Here is a 14,170-nt window from a genome sequence, read left to right on the forward strand (position 1 = left end):
TCAGCACCGTGGGTGCCGCTGGCACAGGTGCCGTGGGGAACATTAATCTTTAATTTCCTGTCAAAGCCTCTCGCTAGAGAGAGCAGCACCTGGCACGGGGGTACAGCAGCTGCCCGCTGTGATGGGGGGCCAGGAGAGAGGCTGCCCCGGGCACGGAGGGTTCAGGTGGGGCACTCAGCCCTCCGCTGTGTCCCACAGCTGCGCAGCCCTGTGCCTGAGGTGGGCAGGGAAGCAGCAGCGGCAGATGTGTGCTTGCCTACAGAATGAAGAGGAGAGAGGCAGCTATGCTGCCCAGATGGAGAAGCTCCCCCAGGACCACTGTCTGCCAGGGCTGGGTAGGGAGATGACCCTGTGGGAAGCCCACTCTCTCCTTGGCCCTGGCTGACCCAGCTGTCCTCATGGCTGCCTCTGGAAGGGGAGCATGCAAGGATGAGATGGGATTTGCTATCAGCTCTCAGGGATGAGGGGTCACAAAGCCTTCATCCCTGCAGCCCGTTGAAGGGATCCCAGGACATCACTGTCTGGAGGAAACTCCCAGCATGCCCTGGGGAAGGGGAACTATAAATAGCTGCTCAGTGAAGGGCGGAGGGGGACTGTTTGGGAAGCTGCTTTGTGAACAGGACAAAGAAGAGGCGTCTTTGCACTTGCTCTTCATTAGCTGCCTTCCTCTGGCTGGCCGGGCCAGGATGCGCTCACATCGAACGACAGCAGGATGTAGCTGTCGGTGTCAAGGACGCGAACAATAAGGGCTTTAAATAGCAGCACTGCCTTTGAAACCCACTCGCCTGCGCCACAGACAGAGCCCAGGAAAAGCGCGCGGCACAAGAAACCGGGAATGTGGGAGCTGGGATGCCCCCTCCCCAAGGAAGACGCCCCCAGTGCCACAGCTGCTGCCCATAGGCGGGTGGTCTGTGGCCAGGACATGGGAGCCCTGCCCAGAAGTGCCACGGGATGCCTGGGCATCTGCACCCAGCCCCTCTGGCAGCTCCCAAGCAGCAATGTCCAAAGCTCCTACCACACGCTCCCCTGAAAGTGGTTAATTGGCAGCACCTCCCTGTGCTGGAAGAAAGGTGATTCTTGGTCACTGTTTCCTTTCCTCCTGCTCTGGCTCCTGGGCTCTGAACTCATACTACTTTCTAACAGGAGGTCAAAGAATCCTGAGGGACTGCTGGTGGCATTCCTTCCATGCAGGGCATGGGGAAACCTCTTCACCTTCATGAGGATGAGCCGAGCAGCCAAGTAACATCATTTGGTGGCACATGAGAAGGATAAAGGCGCTTTGCTTTCCTGGGGAGCCCAGCTCCATGGTGTCCCAGTGCAGGACAGCCCTGGGCTGGACACGAGGTAAGGTGCTTGGGAGCAGCATGTGAGACTGGTGGAGACAGCTCGGAGCCAGCGAGCCACGTGTGAGCACGTGTGTGTGCACGGAGGGGGGGGCCCTGGCTGTGCGTATTAGCAGGCCCTTAAATCAACACAGCACTTCAGACAGGAAGGAAATAGGCTTTGCCGACGGCAGGAGCGGCACTTGCTTTGTGCACATTACAGAACATCAGGAAAATGTCAAATTTACATAAAAATGATACAAACTCATTGGAAGAAACATGCATCCAATTATCGGCCCCAGCGCTGCTGGCGCGGCTTCGCAGCCAGAGGCTGGCCAGCGGCTGGCTGCAAGGGACCCAGCCCCGGGCCATGCATTTCATCTCTGGGTGTTTAACATCAAAGCTGCAAACAGCCTCAGCTCAGCTGGCCTCCGTGCTTGCCTGCTGCCTCCTGCCATGCCACAGCCACAGCCACAGCCACTGCCACTGCCACTGCCACTGCCACTGCCACTGCCACTGCCACGGCCACTGCTGCACCAGTCAGGCACACAGGGTCCAGGGCAGGGGTGGTAGTGCCCAGCTGAGACTGGGTAGGGTTCGGTCCTACTCCTGCCATCTCCAGTGGGGAAGGGGCTGTGTGATTGCAGAACCCCTCTATGGCAGGGGCTTTGAGGGGAGGTGGGAGCCCAGCTGAGCAGCCTGGAGTAGCAGGGATGGAGATGTTTTTGCTCATACAAAAACACCTGCAGATTTTTATGGCACCAGGTTGGGACCCCATTCCTGGCTCTGCACTAGGCTGTCCCAGTGGGTCCTCCCCTCCTTTCTGTTCCCACAGCATGGCCACTGGCATCCCAGGGCTGGGGGAAGTCGCATCTGGCCCATCCCTCCTGCTGTGGCCCCTCAGCTGGGCAGTGTGGACTGGACACAACAGCCTGTATTCTCCTGGGGCTGGGGGCACCAAGGGTAAACATGGAGATGTGGGCAGGGGTTGTTTCAGTGAGTGCCCTCCAGCCTTCCCTGTGCTGGCATCTCACCCTCCTGCCCAGGATTGATGGCCCATCCTGCTGCCCCTTCCCGGCACGCTGAACTCTACATTTCTGTCCCCACCACCCGATGGGATTGATGTCTCACTGAGCACAGGCAGCGGCTGTAACTCATGCCCGGGAGCTGGGCTCCTGGCTCGTTACTCATTGGGCACTGTCACCATTTGAGTTGCAGCTCTGCCTCGTGCTGGGACACCTCAGTTGGGAGGGATCAGGGCAGGGGTGAAAACAGCTGAGGCAGGACTGGGGCAGGGGGCAAACCTCTCTCTCGAAGCCAGCTCTCCAAGCCATTCCTCAGGCTGGCATCCCCAGTACATCCACATGCAACCTGCTGACTGCCTCTGTCCCTGGCTGGGAGGTGGGCACACACGGCCCCGAGGATTGATGCCGGGTCCAGGCCAGGGGTGGAGGGTGGCACCACAGCTGGGATTCCCCGTACCACACCCGCCAGCTGGTGCCCAGGCTGCAGCGTGTGGGGGAGGCTGATGAGCTGTTAATTACAGGTGCTGCTTGGCTGGTGCAGCGCGTCTCTGCTGCTCGGCTGGCAGAGCCGTGCGGCGGGTGACACACTCCATGATAAATTGATATCCCGTTTAGCATCAATTTTCCCTTCTCTGGTGGCAGACAGCTGTGCTAATGGGATGGGACAAGTGAAAATGAAATAACAGGCCCTGAGCACACCGGCACACGCCGCACTGTTGGCACTACTGCATGGCTGTCGCTCCCCAAGAGACAGGCAGGACCCCACGCACCCTGGTGTGGGAGAACCACAGGGCTGGCAGGCTCCAGGCTGAGCTGCCTTCACCATAGTTGCTGGTGCTAACCTGGGGTGGGTTTGTGACATGTGGTCAGCACTAGGTGCTACCAACTCTGGTGTTCACAGTACCTGGGGAAGTTTCTCCTTTCAGTGGGCATTGAGGCTGGCACAGGAAGAGGTCTGGCTGCAGCATGACCAGTTCTCGATGGTCAGCGTGAGACTGCGTGGCGTCTTCATCCACTTGGTGTTTGCACTAGCATTTAGAGGGTGGTGACTTGGCACATTTCTTATAGCACAGCACATAGCTGGGAACCAGTGAAGGATTTGGTTGGCATTCAGTGCCCGTGCTATATTGGGTATTTGCAACGCACACAATGCCTGAGCTGATGTGTGCAGCATACCCAGTGCCTGTGCCAGATTTGGAGTTTGCAATAGCCCGTGGCACTCTGTACCCACACTCACACGCTCTTCGGTGCCCTCAGCACCAGCCACATGCTTGTTATCAGGAGTGTATTTGTCAAATTGGTGCCTGCAGTGTGTTTACAGTCATGGCGTGTGCAGCGCTTGATGCCCACAGTTTGCTTGATAATTGCAGAGTGCTCAGCACTTAATACCTGTGGCATCATTGTTATTTACACAGCCCTTGCACTCAGTGTCAGCAGCACTCGGCATACAGTGTGCTCAGGATGTGCACCCCGCGGCTGATGATGTTTGCAGCACCTTCAGTATCTGGTGTCAGCTGTGATTTTGTGTTTGCCAAGCGCTCAGCAATCTCTCCATTCAAGGTGTGCCCTGCGTCTGTTCGATTTGGCATTTGTGGCATAGCCCGTGCTCGCACCAGCCGGCTCTCCACGCTGTGCTCACTGCTTTGGTTCCTCTGGTGTGATCGGTGTTCACAGCACACTGCTGGCACTGTGCTTGGTGCCCAGCCCCAGTGCATGTGCAGTGCCTGCAGGGGGCTCAGCTTTCGTGCCCCCAGAGGGCTCAGCCTTGGTGCCCATGGTGGGCTCAGCCTTCAATTCCACTGTGGGGTGCCTGCAGCATGCTCCTGCTGCCCCGCTCGCTCCCGCAGGTGTGAGCGCATGCCCTGCATCCCTCCCCAGTGCCCAGTGTACTGCTCACTCACAGTGTGCTCTGTCAGTGCAGCCCATGATGTGGTCAGCACATCATGGGCTGCACTGTTTCCTGATGCTTTTGCATCAGGACAGCAAGGTTCCTGATGTTTTTGCCATTTACAGAGCTTGCTGCACAGTGTTTGCAGCGTTCCTGCTGTCCAGCCTGTGCTTGGTGCTGGACACTGGCCCGCTTTGGAGCAGCTACACAGTCTGTGTGCACTGCTAGCACCAGCTCTTGCATCAGCAGTGCCACCAGCCTGTGCTGTCCCTATTGAGGCTCACTCCAGTGCACTCAGAGCTCACAGCCCATCATGCATCCCATGCTCACAGCGCAGTTTTCAGTGTCTGTGGCACATGTGGCACCAGCAGTGCCCTCTGTGGTCAGAGGCAGCTGCCAGTCTGCAGAGAAATGGCACTTGGTGCCTGATGGTGACATGTTTGCAATGGTCCAGCTCACCTTTGAGGTCAGTGTTTCCAGGATGCTCCACAGTCAGATATTTTCCCTATTTGCAGAATGCTGCAGATGAAGACCAGTGAGATGTTTGGAGTTTGCAACATGCACTTGGTGCCAGCAGTGTGCCTGGGGTTTGGAGCACACAGGGTGATGAAGGCACCAGTTCCTCAGTCCCTGGCACAGCGTGTGTGCTGTGTGTGCCATGTGCTCTACAGCCAGGTGGGCACTTGCCTTGCCCTCAGCGCTCATGACCAGTGTAGGGCCCATGCAGTGTGCTCAGTGGCTACATGTGGGCTGTGCCTATGCTCTACTCAGTCCAGGGTCCCCTTCCCAGGGACTGTCTCCAGCTTCCCACTCACCTTGCAGACCCAGCCTGTCTACCACATCTGCATCAGCCATCAGGGGGCAGGGGCACTCCTGGGCTCACAGCCCCTTTGCCCAGCAGCCTGGAGAGGGCAGGCAGGGTGCCCCCACCATATATGCCATCAGTGGAGCTATGGCATTAAGGTTGAGGTTTTAATCACACAAATGTTGGAAAATGGGGAGCGATGGTTCCCATGGTAACACTAACTCTGCCCCTTGCCCGTGGCGCACGGCTGTGCACGCGCAGGACCGTCATGGGCACCATGCAGCTGAGCTATGGCTGTCTGGGGAACCATAACTCCCAGCCTCCTGACTTGGGTGCATTTAAAACCTCAGCCCTATTGCTGTGCTGAGGCAGCTCTGCTGGCAGTTTATGACTTTGTTGTTTTTAGGAAAACCAAATGGGAAGCAGGAGCTGCCTTGGTAAAGTACAGCAGATGGTACAGGAGAAGCAGTCCAGGGCCAGGAGGAGCCACAGGGTGCTTGACCCAGCACTGCGTACCAATGACTGCAGAGGTTGGGGCAGGACGGGGCCTGCAGGCACAGCTGAGCGTGAGGGAGCAGCTGAATGATGCCTCTCAGGGCAGATCCGCATGCTCTGCTGGCTGGCACGCTCCCATCCAGCTTCTCTCAACCCTCAGGGCCAGAGACGGGATGGAAGAGTGGGGTGCAGCCCTGATGCCCAGTGTGAGTGCTCCTGGAGTGCCAGCATTTCCTGTGTCCTGCACTGGGGCTACTTGCAGGCTGCACTTCCCCAGCGAAGAACATGGTGATGGGCTTCCTGACACTGCTGTGTTCATCACCCTTCCACTCTGCCCACCCTCCAGTCACCTTTGCTCAGCTGTCACTTAGGAGGAAGCTAAGCAAGGGGTTGCCCCGCTCACAGCAGGACCTGGGTGAAGTTTGTCCATCTCCAGCTGCCTGACTGGAGCATCTCCCAGTGCTGCCCTCTCTGCCCAACTGCTGCAGCTCCCATAATGTATTCATCCCAGGATGCCCCGCTGCAGCTGCAATATAATTATTGGAGTTTTATGACACCATTAACTTTAAAATTTTATAAACCGCCAGGCAGGTGACAAGTGGTGGAGGTGGGGGGTCTCAGGCTGTGGACAGAGGGGCTGTGAGGGAAATGGTGCTGGGGACTGTCCCAGCAAGGTGCTGAGCGTGTTCCCTGCTGTGCTGGTGTTTCTGATAGCAGTGGAAACCCAGTGGCACCCCAGAAGGGTGCACCACTGCCGAGCTGCTCAGCACAGTGTTACCATGTGCCAGCCTGCCCCGCCGCCCTCCTCAAGATGGCAGGGAGAAGGGAGGACCAACCAGCTGCAGCAATAAATGACTGTAAAACCAAATTACTGTCTCTGCACACTGCAGCGATGGCTCCCAGGGTGTCTTCCCCTTCCTAACAGTACTGAGGGCAGGAGGGACTGTGCACATCCCCTTGCTCATGCACAGAGCCAGGGCTCCTGCTGCCATGCAGCCGCTCCCTGGTCACATCTGCCACAGCCCTTCCCGCCGTGGGGGATGCTCTGAGGGTGATGAGGCCATTTCCTCCACTCCTCCCACGCAGGATTGGAGGGCAGCGTCAGCCCAGCCTGACCTCCTGCTGGTCACGGGCCAGCGAGCATTGCCAGATCCGGAGTCAGGAGATGGGTGCTGGGTTGAGCATCCTCCTGGGGAAGTTGAACACCCTCTGTGCTGACATCTGGGCATCCTCCTGGGGAGTATACTCTGTTTTGCTTCTCTGCATAGATTTGGGAGTCTTTTAGATTTGTTTTCCTTCTGTGAGAATGTTTGTGCAGTGCGATCAAGTGGCTGGCTCAGTTTGGGGGTGGTTGTACTGACAGGGTCAAAGAAAAACATGGACAGGGGTGCTGGATTTCAGCTTGGCAGAGCCAGGGCAGTGCAGGTCCGTGGCATGTGGGGTGTCTCATGGGGAGACCAGAAGCAGGGGCTGCTGCACATGGGTGGGAACTCCACAGTGTCCACTGCCTGGTGTCTCTTCCTGGGCACCGGGGCAAGAGCTGGCTGAGTGAGCATTTCTGGGAAGAGGAATTCAGGAGGGTGACAAGTGAGATCTCACTGCTCATCAGGTTTAAATGGAATCAGCCTGGGATAAACCCTTTTCTCCCATGATCAGGCAGGGATTGGACCCATCATCCCATTGAGTGTCCATGGGATTTAACCTAGCTCTGATGCAGGCATTGTCCTCTCAGCCATCAAACAGAAGTTCCTACACCCAGATCCTACTGAAACCCACTCCTTAAATTTCTGGAAGCAGGACCTCAAAAGCCACATGAACTCAGTGTTGCTTTCCTGGCAGCAGCAAAAGGTGTCCAGGGCACCTTGTGTGAGCTCATGCACACAGCTTACAAAAGAGACTTTGTAATTGAGGTTTTGTGCTTAATGAAGGAATAAATTGAATGGGAGTGTTGTCTTTAATTGGGGTGTTGCATTAATTAAGGTATTGCACTTAATTGGGGTAAAGCATTTAATAAGGTATTGTGTTTAATGGGGGTAGTTTACGTAAATAGGGTCAGTGCATTAATGGGGTGCTGCATCTCCCATGTGTCTGCTGACCCTGGTGGACCTGTCATCTGTCACAGTGGGCCAAACTGGGGACCAGGGCCACCAGTGAGGCTGGTGTGCAGCACTGGAGCTGCCATCTTCTCCATCCCAGCACAATACAGCTGGTAACAGTGCTCAAATCAATGGCTCTGTTCCTACCTTGGTGCATACAGCTCCCTCCCACTATTCCCAGCCCCGCCACTCCCAGTGGGTGCAGGAGGATGCTGCTGAGGTTTCAGCAAGTGGGGTGCAGGCAGCATTACTGCTCCTGTGCACCCCCTTCCCCCCCGCTCCAGCAGATCCACAGCAGGCACTGATGCCTGGCACGCTCATCACACTGTCGCCAGCCCTGCTCTCCTGTAATTGGAGTGGACATCTTGTCATCCCACATCTCCCCACAGCCGAGGCACTTGCCGTCCTTGCTGCAGAACCTGACCTGCTGGGCAGGCGCCGGCAGCGTGCCGGGGAGGCCATGGAAGGAGGCTGTTCTTGTTAAGCCAACGTGTTTGCAACGGTCTCAGAGGATGCAACTTGCATGAGGCAGAGCTGAGTGCTGCGGCCAGCTGGGCTCTGCAGTCACGTTCCCTTCAATTAGATCAAAAGTAATGATTGCCCCAGATCCACTTCCCTCTGGGCATGGGGCCGTGGCCAGCGCCAACTCTGGAGTGTGAGGAGCTGGCGAGGAAGATGTAGCAGCCAGGTCATGGGCTTGGGCTGGCAGCAGAAGGACTCAGCAAGCTGCATCCATATCCTGGCCAGTTTGGCCAGCAGAGTATCAGGTGGGAGCTCCCTGATGGGGGTCTCCCATTGGACACCTGCCTGCTGACCACCCAGGTCTGTAACTGTCTGGTCACCCATGTCTGCCACCCTCCAGGGCTGCCCCTGCCACTCACTCCTGGTCCCCTGAGCTGATCCCCTGCATCCCTCCTGAGCAGCTGCAGTCCCGCAGGCTGGCTGGGAGGGTGAGCTCACCGTGGCTCAGCACCAGTGCTGGAGTGCAGTGGGAGTTTGGGTCTTGGTATGGAAGAGTCAATCCCTCGGCTGGGTGACAAGAAAGGGAAATCACATCCCAACCCTCATGTGGACTGGGCTAAGAATAGAAACAGCCAGTGCCTGTGTCTTGGAGGGTATGAATCACCATGAGGGTGCTGGAGTGCACCACAGCAGGGTTAGGTTCACCAAGCATCCCTCCAGACTGTAGGGCCAGCTTCTCCCATGTGTAGACTCCACCTGTCACCTGCTGTGTTCTGTGTGTGTGTCAGAGCCCTGATGTTATAGAAAGCCCCCTCCTTCTGTGCTGTTATTTTGTCCATGGATACAGCCTCTTAACCTCCTCTGCACCCACCCAAACCTCCAGAGTCTAGAGCCAGTCTCCATCGCTGCTCTCTGTTACTGCCATCCTCTAAACTCTTTACAAATTAGTTTGGATTTTTCTTGATATGTGTCCCAGACCTGACACAGGGCTCCCAGTAAGGACTTGCAGCCAGGAAACGCTTCAGATGCCTCACGATGATTCTCCTTCTCATGCAGCATGAGCAACGTTGTCCTTTTCACTGAGTTCAGTGCAGTTGCAGGGCTGCCAGAGATCCCACATTAAACTGATAGATCCCATATCCCAAATGAAGGAGGTTTCTCCTATTTTCTCCAGACTCCCAGCTGCTTTTCCAAGCATCTGCCTGGCTGTTTGGAAACAGCTCCTGCTCACACAGATAACTGCACCTGCAGAACATGTCCTGCCTGAGGGTTTCACCCCTCTGCATGCCTTGTTTATCCACCTGGGATTGTCCTGGGGTCTGGTGTTAAACTCAGACGAGCTGATGTTGCTGCCCATTGCTCAGCCAGGCTCTGTCCTGCCCTCCTGCCCACTTGGCAGCCCTGCCCTACAGCCGCTCACCCTCTGCTTTCCGGGCAGATTTGCTTCCCGCCCCAGCCCAGCTCTTGTCCTTTTAAATTGTATCTGATTGTTTTCAGGCCATTTCTCCGATTTGTCAACATCATTTCGAATTCCAGTCCTGTCTTCCCTGGCACCCGCAGCCTCCCCCCATCATCTGAGTGTAGTACATGGGCCCTGTGCCAAGTCCCTGACAATCAGCATTCCCCTGTCTGGGGGGCATAGGGGTAACCAAGAGAGACTCCACTTTCCCAGACTGCTGGCAAGCCCTTGGCTGGCTTTCCCATCCTGTTGGCTTGCTTGCATGGTGGCTAGTGAAGTCAGCACAGGAGCCCAGGGCATTGTGCTTCTCCTGACTGTTAGCATCATATCCAAGGACTGGATGAGGGACCATTGGGGGTGAATAGACTCTGTAGCTGCATGTGGCCAGGTGAAGGGGCAGATGAGTCCTGCTACACACCACAGAGTCCCCCCATGTGGCTTCATGCCTCCATGTGCAGGCACTCAACCACAGGTGAGAGGCTCCAGTGTGGAACCTTGGGGACCTGCAGATGTGTCAGCAAGCACTGACAACTGCAGACAGCACCAGCCATTCCTAGCTCATGCTTTGTTCTTTACCTTGTCTGGGTAGAAAGCAGTCTCTAAGCCCTACTGCCCAGCTTCCCAAGCCATGCTACTTCCCCACTCCCTGCACCTCCATCCCACTTTCTTTCCCAGCATGCTTTCTCTTCCAGAGCTCACTGGCTGTGAAGCCATAGTCCTCCCCTCTCCATGGCTTGTAAAAGGCCTGCAGCTGCAGCTGGGCATGGGGCTTGTGCTATGGGTGCACTCACTTGGGCACAGCTTGATCCCAACCCACCCTTGCTGCACTCTAGCCTTGGGTAATCCTGCAAGGGGATGAGTCCCCAACACCCCTTTGCCCTTGCTGGGTGGACAGGCAGGTGTGGAATACAACAGGAGAGGAGAGCCAGGAAAGGAGATGGGAGAGGACTTACCTCTTTGGCCACACAGGAGGGGATCATGCTGTGGGGATGGTGCTGAAACATGTACCCAGTCCAGATGGCAGTTAATACTGGAGTTGAAGATGCCCAGAGAAAGCAGGGGGATGTGATCCACTTGGTATGGGGGACAGAGAAAGCAGGGGGATGTGATCCCCCTGGTATGGGGAACAGGGTCCTGTGGGGAGCCAAGGGACAGTCCTGCTCCCATGCCATGACTGTCCAGCACACAGGACACTGGCCTCCAGCTGGTCCCACACTCACACAGCTCAGTTTGCCCTGTACCTCAGGGTTTGTGCTTATGGGGTGACCTGCCTGGCAGACCCTCCATGCCTTCATGTCCCTCGCCACCACAGCACCTGAGAGGTGCAGGCAGGGACTACACATCCAGCTCTGTAGACCAAAGACCAAGGGCTGGCCATTGCTGGCTCTATGGAAACTCCTTGCCACAGGATCAGGCATTTTCCACCCACGGTCTCTGATGGGCCAAGCATCCCCCAGGGGGCCAAAGGTCCCTGTGGAAGCAACTGGGGTCTGGTGGCTCTGTTGCTGGGGCACCTGTGGTGGCAGCAGTGCTTCGGTCACCTGCCCAGCCTACTCCTACCACATCCTTCGGAGCTGGAGGTGCAGGGCTGGCACGTGTGTGCTGCATCCCCTGGGCAGGGAGAAACAGGCGGCTGGGGCTGTGCGTGCTCCTTGCCGGAGGCAGCCTATCATGCTGTATTGACCCACAGAGAGGCAGAAACATGTGTGCCATGCACAGATCGATGGGAAGATTGAAGATGCATGTGCACTTGCCGGACGGCTGGGGAAAGCTTTGCGGTTGGCATTGGCAGCGAAGTGAAGGTCACGCTGACCTGCGGCGCAGTCCCCGAGGAGAGGCGAGGCCTCTCGTCGTGCTCATGGGCGGCTGTCTCATCACTTGTCCTCCGGAGACCCTGGATTCCCTGCCAGGCACGCACCTTCTCAGCAGAGCCCTGTCTGCTGCTGGGGGGGGTACCCAGCGCTTGGCTTGCTCTGGGGACAGGGAGATGGTGCTTCCCCCGCTATTGTGCCACAAGGCAGGGTCACAGAGGGTTGCTTGACTTGTGGGTGAGTGGGTTGGTTCAGCAAACCCTCCATCACCGGCTGGTGAAACCAAGGCAGGAAGCTGGGAGAGATCAAAACTTGCTGGCAGAGGTGTTGTGCATTGGGAAGAGACAGATCCAGGTGCAATGTGGTTGGCGCCTCAAGGCTGAACCCATCACCCATGACTGAGCCATGACTAGCAGAGCCCCCCACTGCCTCGGGCAGGACGGGGCAGGAGGACACCCTGCTTGTCACACTGCCTGCAGAGAAATGCTGCTTCGGGGGCTGGGTACTGATGGGGCTGTGCGAGGGTCGACGGTAGCGTGCCCTGGAGGGAGCAGACCCCGGAAAGAGTAAGAGCTCGGCAGGGCAGGAAAGGGAGAGGGCAACCCCGGCTCAGCCTTTCTAGCAGAGTTGGTCCCTGCCTGTGGTGCCCCCCACTTGTGCGCTGCCGTGGAACAATAAGGAGCAGCGAGGGAAGGAGGGAAGGGGGGCAGAGATGAAGCCGAAGGAGCCCATCCCGGGTGCACAGCGAGCGCAGTACAGAGCGGAGCGACGGACACGGGGCGCGGGAGGCGATACTGCCGCCCTCCTGGCTCCGGGGCGCCGAGGCGCCCGGCGGGGTCGAGGGGAGGCACTGGAAAGTGCACCCCTGGCGCCCCGTGTTCAGCCCCGCTCCGGTGGCGTCTCGCCGGCCGGATCCCGCCGGGACAGCCGGGGCCGGGGCCGGGACGGCCGTGACTCGGCGCTGGCCGCCGTGGGTCGCGGCGGGCCGCGGCAGGGAGGCGGTTAACGGCCAGGGAGCCGCCGAGGCAGGAGGAGTCCGCAGGCGGGCGAGCAGGAGGGGGCCGCGGGGCGAGCTGCCCGCAGGCTGCCCGCCCCCGCCGAGCCGCGCCGCGCTCTGCCCCGGGGCGCACGGGCCGGCGGGGCACGGCGGGGCCAGGCGGAGAGCGCGGCGACAGCGGCGACGGCGGGGGACAGGCTCCGTGCCCCGCCCGCCACGGCACGGCTCGGCACGGCTCGGCATCGCACGGCGCGGCGCGGCGCGGCACGAACGACTCGGCATCGCACGGCACGGCACGGGTCGGTTCCGCTCGGCACGGCTCGGCTCCGGCGGCTCCCGAGCCATTCAAACAAGTGGCTCCGGCAGCACTTCGGGGCCGGAGCTGGGGAGCGGGCGCAGCGTGGCTCCCTGCCCCGGAGGCGCCGGGCCCTTCACACTGCCTCTTTTCTCTGACGCTTGCTCTTTATTTGACGATGAAATAATGTTGACATGTCTTGAATTATTAAGTATTCCCTGGATTTTATTAGCACATGATGCCTAAATGCTGCCTGTATCTGCTGGGGTCTTAACCAGAGAGGAGCGAAGGAGAGAGGCAGAGAGACAGAGCGAGGGAGAGGAGAGAGAGGGGTTTTTGACAGCTGTATTTGTGCTGATAAGCGAAGGCACAAGGAGACGATCGACTAGTGAGACAAGAGGGAAGCGGCGGCTCGGAGCTGCTGAGAGGGGCTGCGCTTCCCTCCCGAGACGGCTCGGCCCTCCCGGTGCCGTGCTGGGGCTTGGGGGGGACCCGAACCCCCTCCCAGCGCCTGGCCGGGCTCTCGGCCGGTGCCTGTGCCAGGGGGCAGCTCGCTGGCTGGGCACACCAGCTGCACGGGGCAGATGCCGATTGAAATCGTGTGTAAAATCAAATTTGCTGAAGAGGATGAGAAGCAGAAGGAGAAAGAAGAAGGGGACAAGGAAAGCCTGATCGAGGAGCCTGCCCGGCCCCGCTCTCGGGATCTGGCCACCTTTGCCAGCACCAGCACGCTGCACGGCTTGGGACACATCTGCCGGTCGGGACGGCTGGGTGTGCGCCAGACCCTCTGGGCATTTGCCTTCCTGGCCTCCCTCGCCTTCTTCCTCTACCAGGCGGCCAAGTCAGCGCTGCTCTACCTGGAGCACCCCCACGTCATGGCCCTGGATGAGGAGGCCATCCGTGAGATGGTGTTCCCGGCCATCACCATCTGCAACATCAACCGCTACCGCCACTCGGCTCTCACCGACGCCGACATCTTTCACTTGGCCAACATGACCGGGCTGCCCCCCAAGGACCGGGATGGTCACAAGGCCACGGACTTGCTCTACCCTGACCCCGACATGGCTGACATTGTCAACCGCACCGGCCACCAACTCGACGACATGCTCAAGAGCTGCAACTTCAGCGGCGAGAACTGCTCATCCCGCGATTTCACTGTGGTGAGTGCACACCTGGCCCAGCTTCCCTAGGGGCCCCTACCGGCACGGGGGGCACCCACCCGTCCGCGTTGCACCGGAGCAGGGCTCCCTGGCTCACTCCGGCTGCTGAAGTTTGCATCTCTCTCTGTTTGAGTTTCCCTCCAAGTTTCACACGGAGAGAGAGGGAGAGGATCCTCCGTGGGAGCTCTCAGCAGGGCTCTGCGCCACAGGACTGGGCTATCGCAGGTCTGTGAGGGGCTCAGGGGCAGGAGCTGCGGTGGGTGAGCAGCAGGGTTCAGCGGTCCCCAGGGTGGGTGTGTGTTGGCCAGGGGAAAAGCTGTGGCACAGAGTCCTCCTCCAGCCTGCTCTTCCCCCC

General features: G+C 58.6%; 1 protein-coding gene across 2 annotated transcripts in view; it reads left to right on the plus strand.

The window, feature by feature from the left end:
* The window catches only part of ASIC4 (acid sensing ion channel subunit family member 4), a 62,303-nt gene that overhangs the window by 21,054 nt on the left and 27,079 nt on the right, over positions 1–14,170 (plus strand). Inside the window, exon 1 of one of the 2 annotated variants that reach the window (XM_009087916.4) lies at positions 12,633–13,815. The exons of the other annotated variant lie outside the window; for it this stretch is intronic. Within the exon in view, the coding sequence (XP_009086164.3) occupies positions 13,240–13,815 (576 nt within the window). The 5' untranslated portion in view covers positions 12,633–13,239. Of the gene's footprint in view, positions 1–12,632; positions 13,816–14,170 lie in introns of those variants that run through there. 2 annotated transcript variants of the gene reach the window in all.

The sequence above is a fragment of the Serinus canaria genome, chromosome 7 (assembly GCF_022539315.1).
Source record: "Serinus canaria isolate serCan28SL12 chromosome 7, serCan2020, whole genome shotgun sequence".
Lineage (NCBI taxonomy): Eukaryota > Metazoa > Chordata > Aves > Passeriformes > Fringillidae > Serinus > Serinus canaria.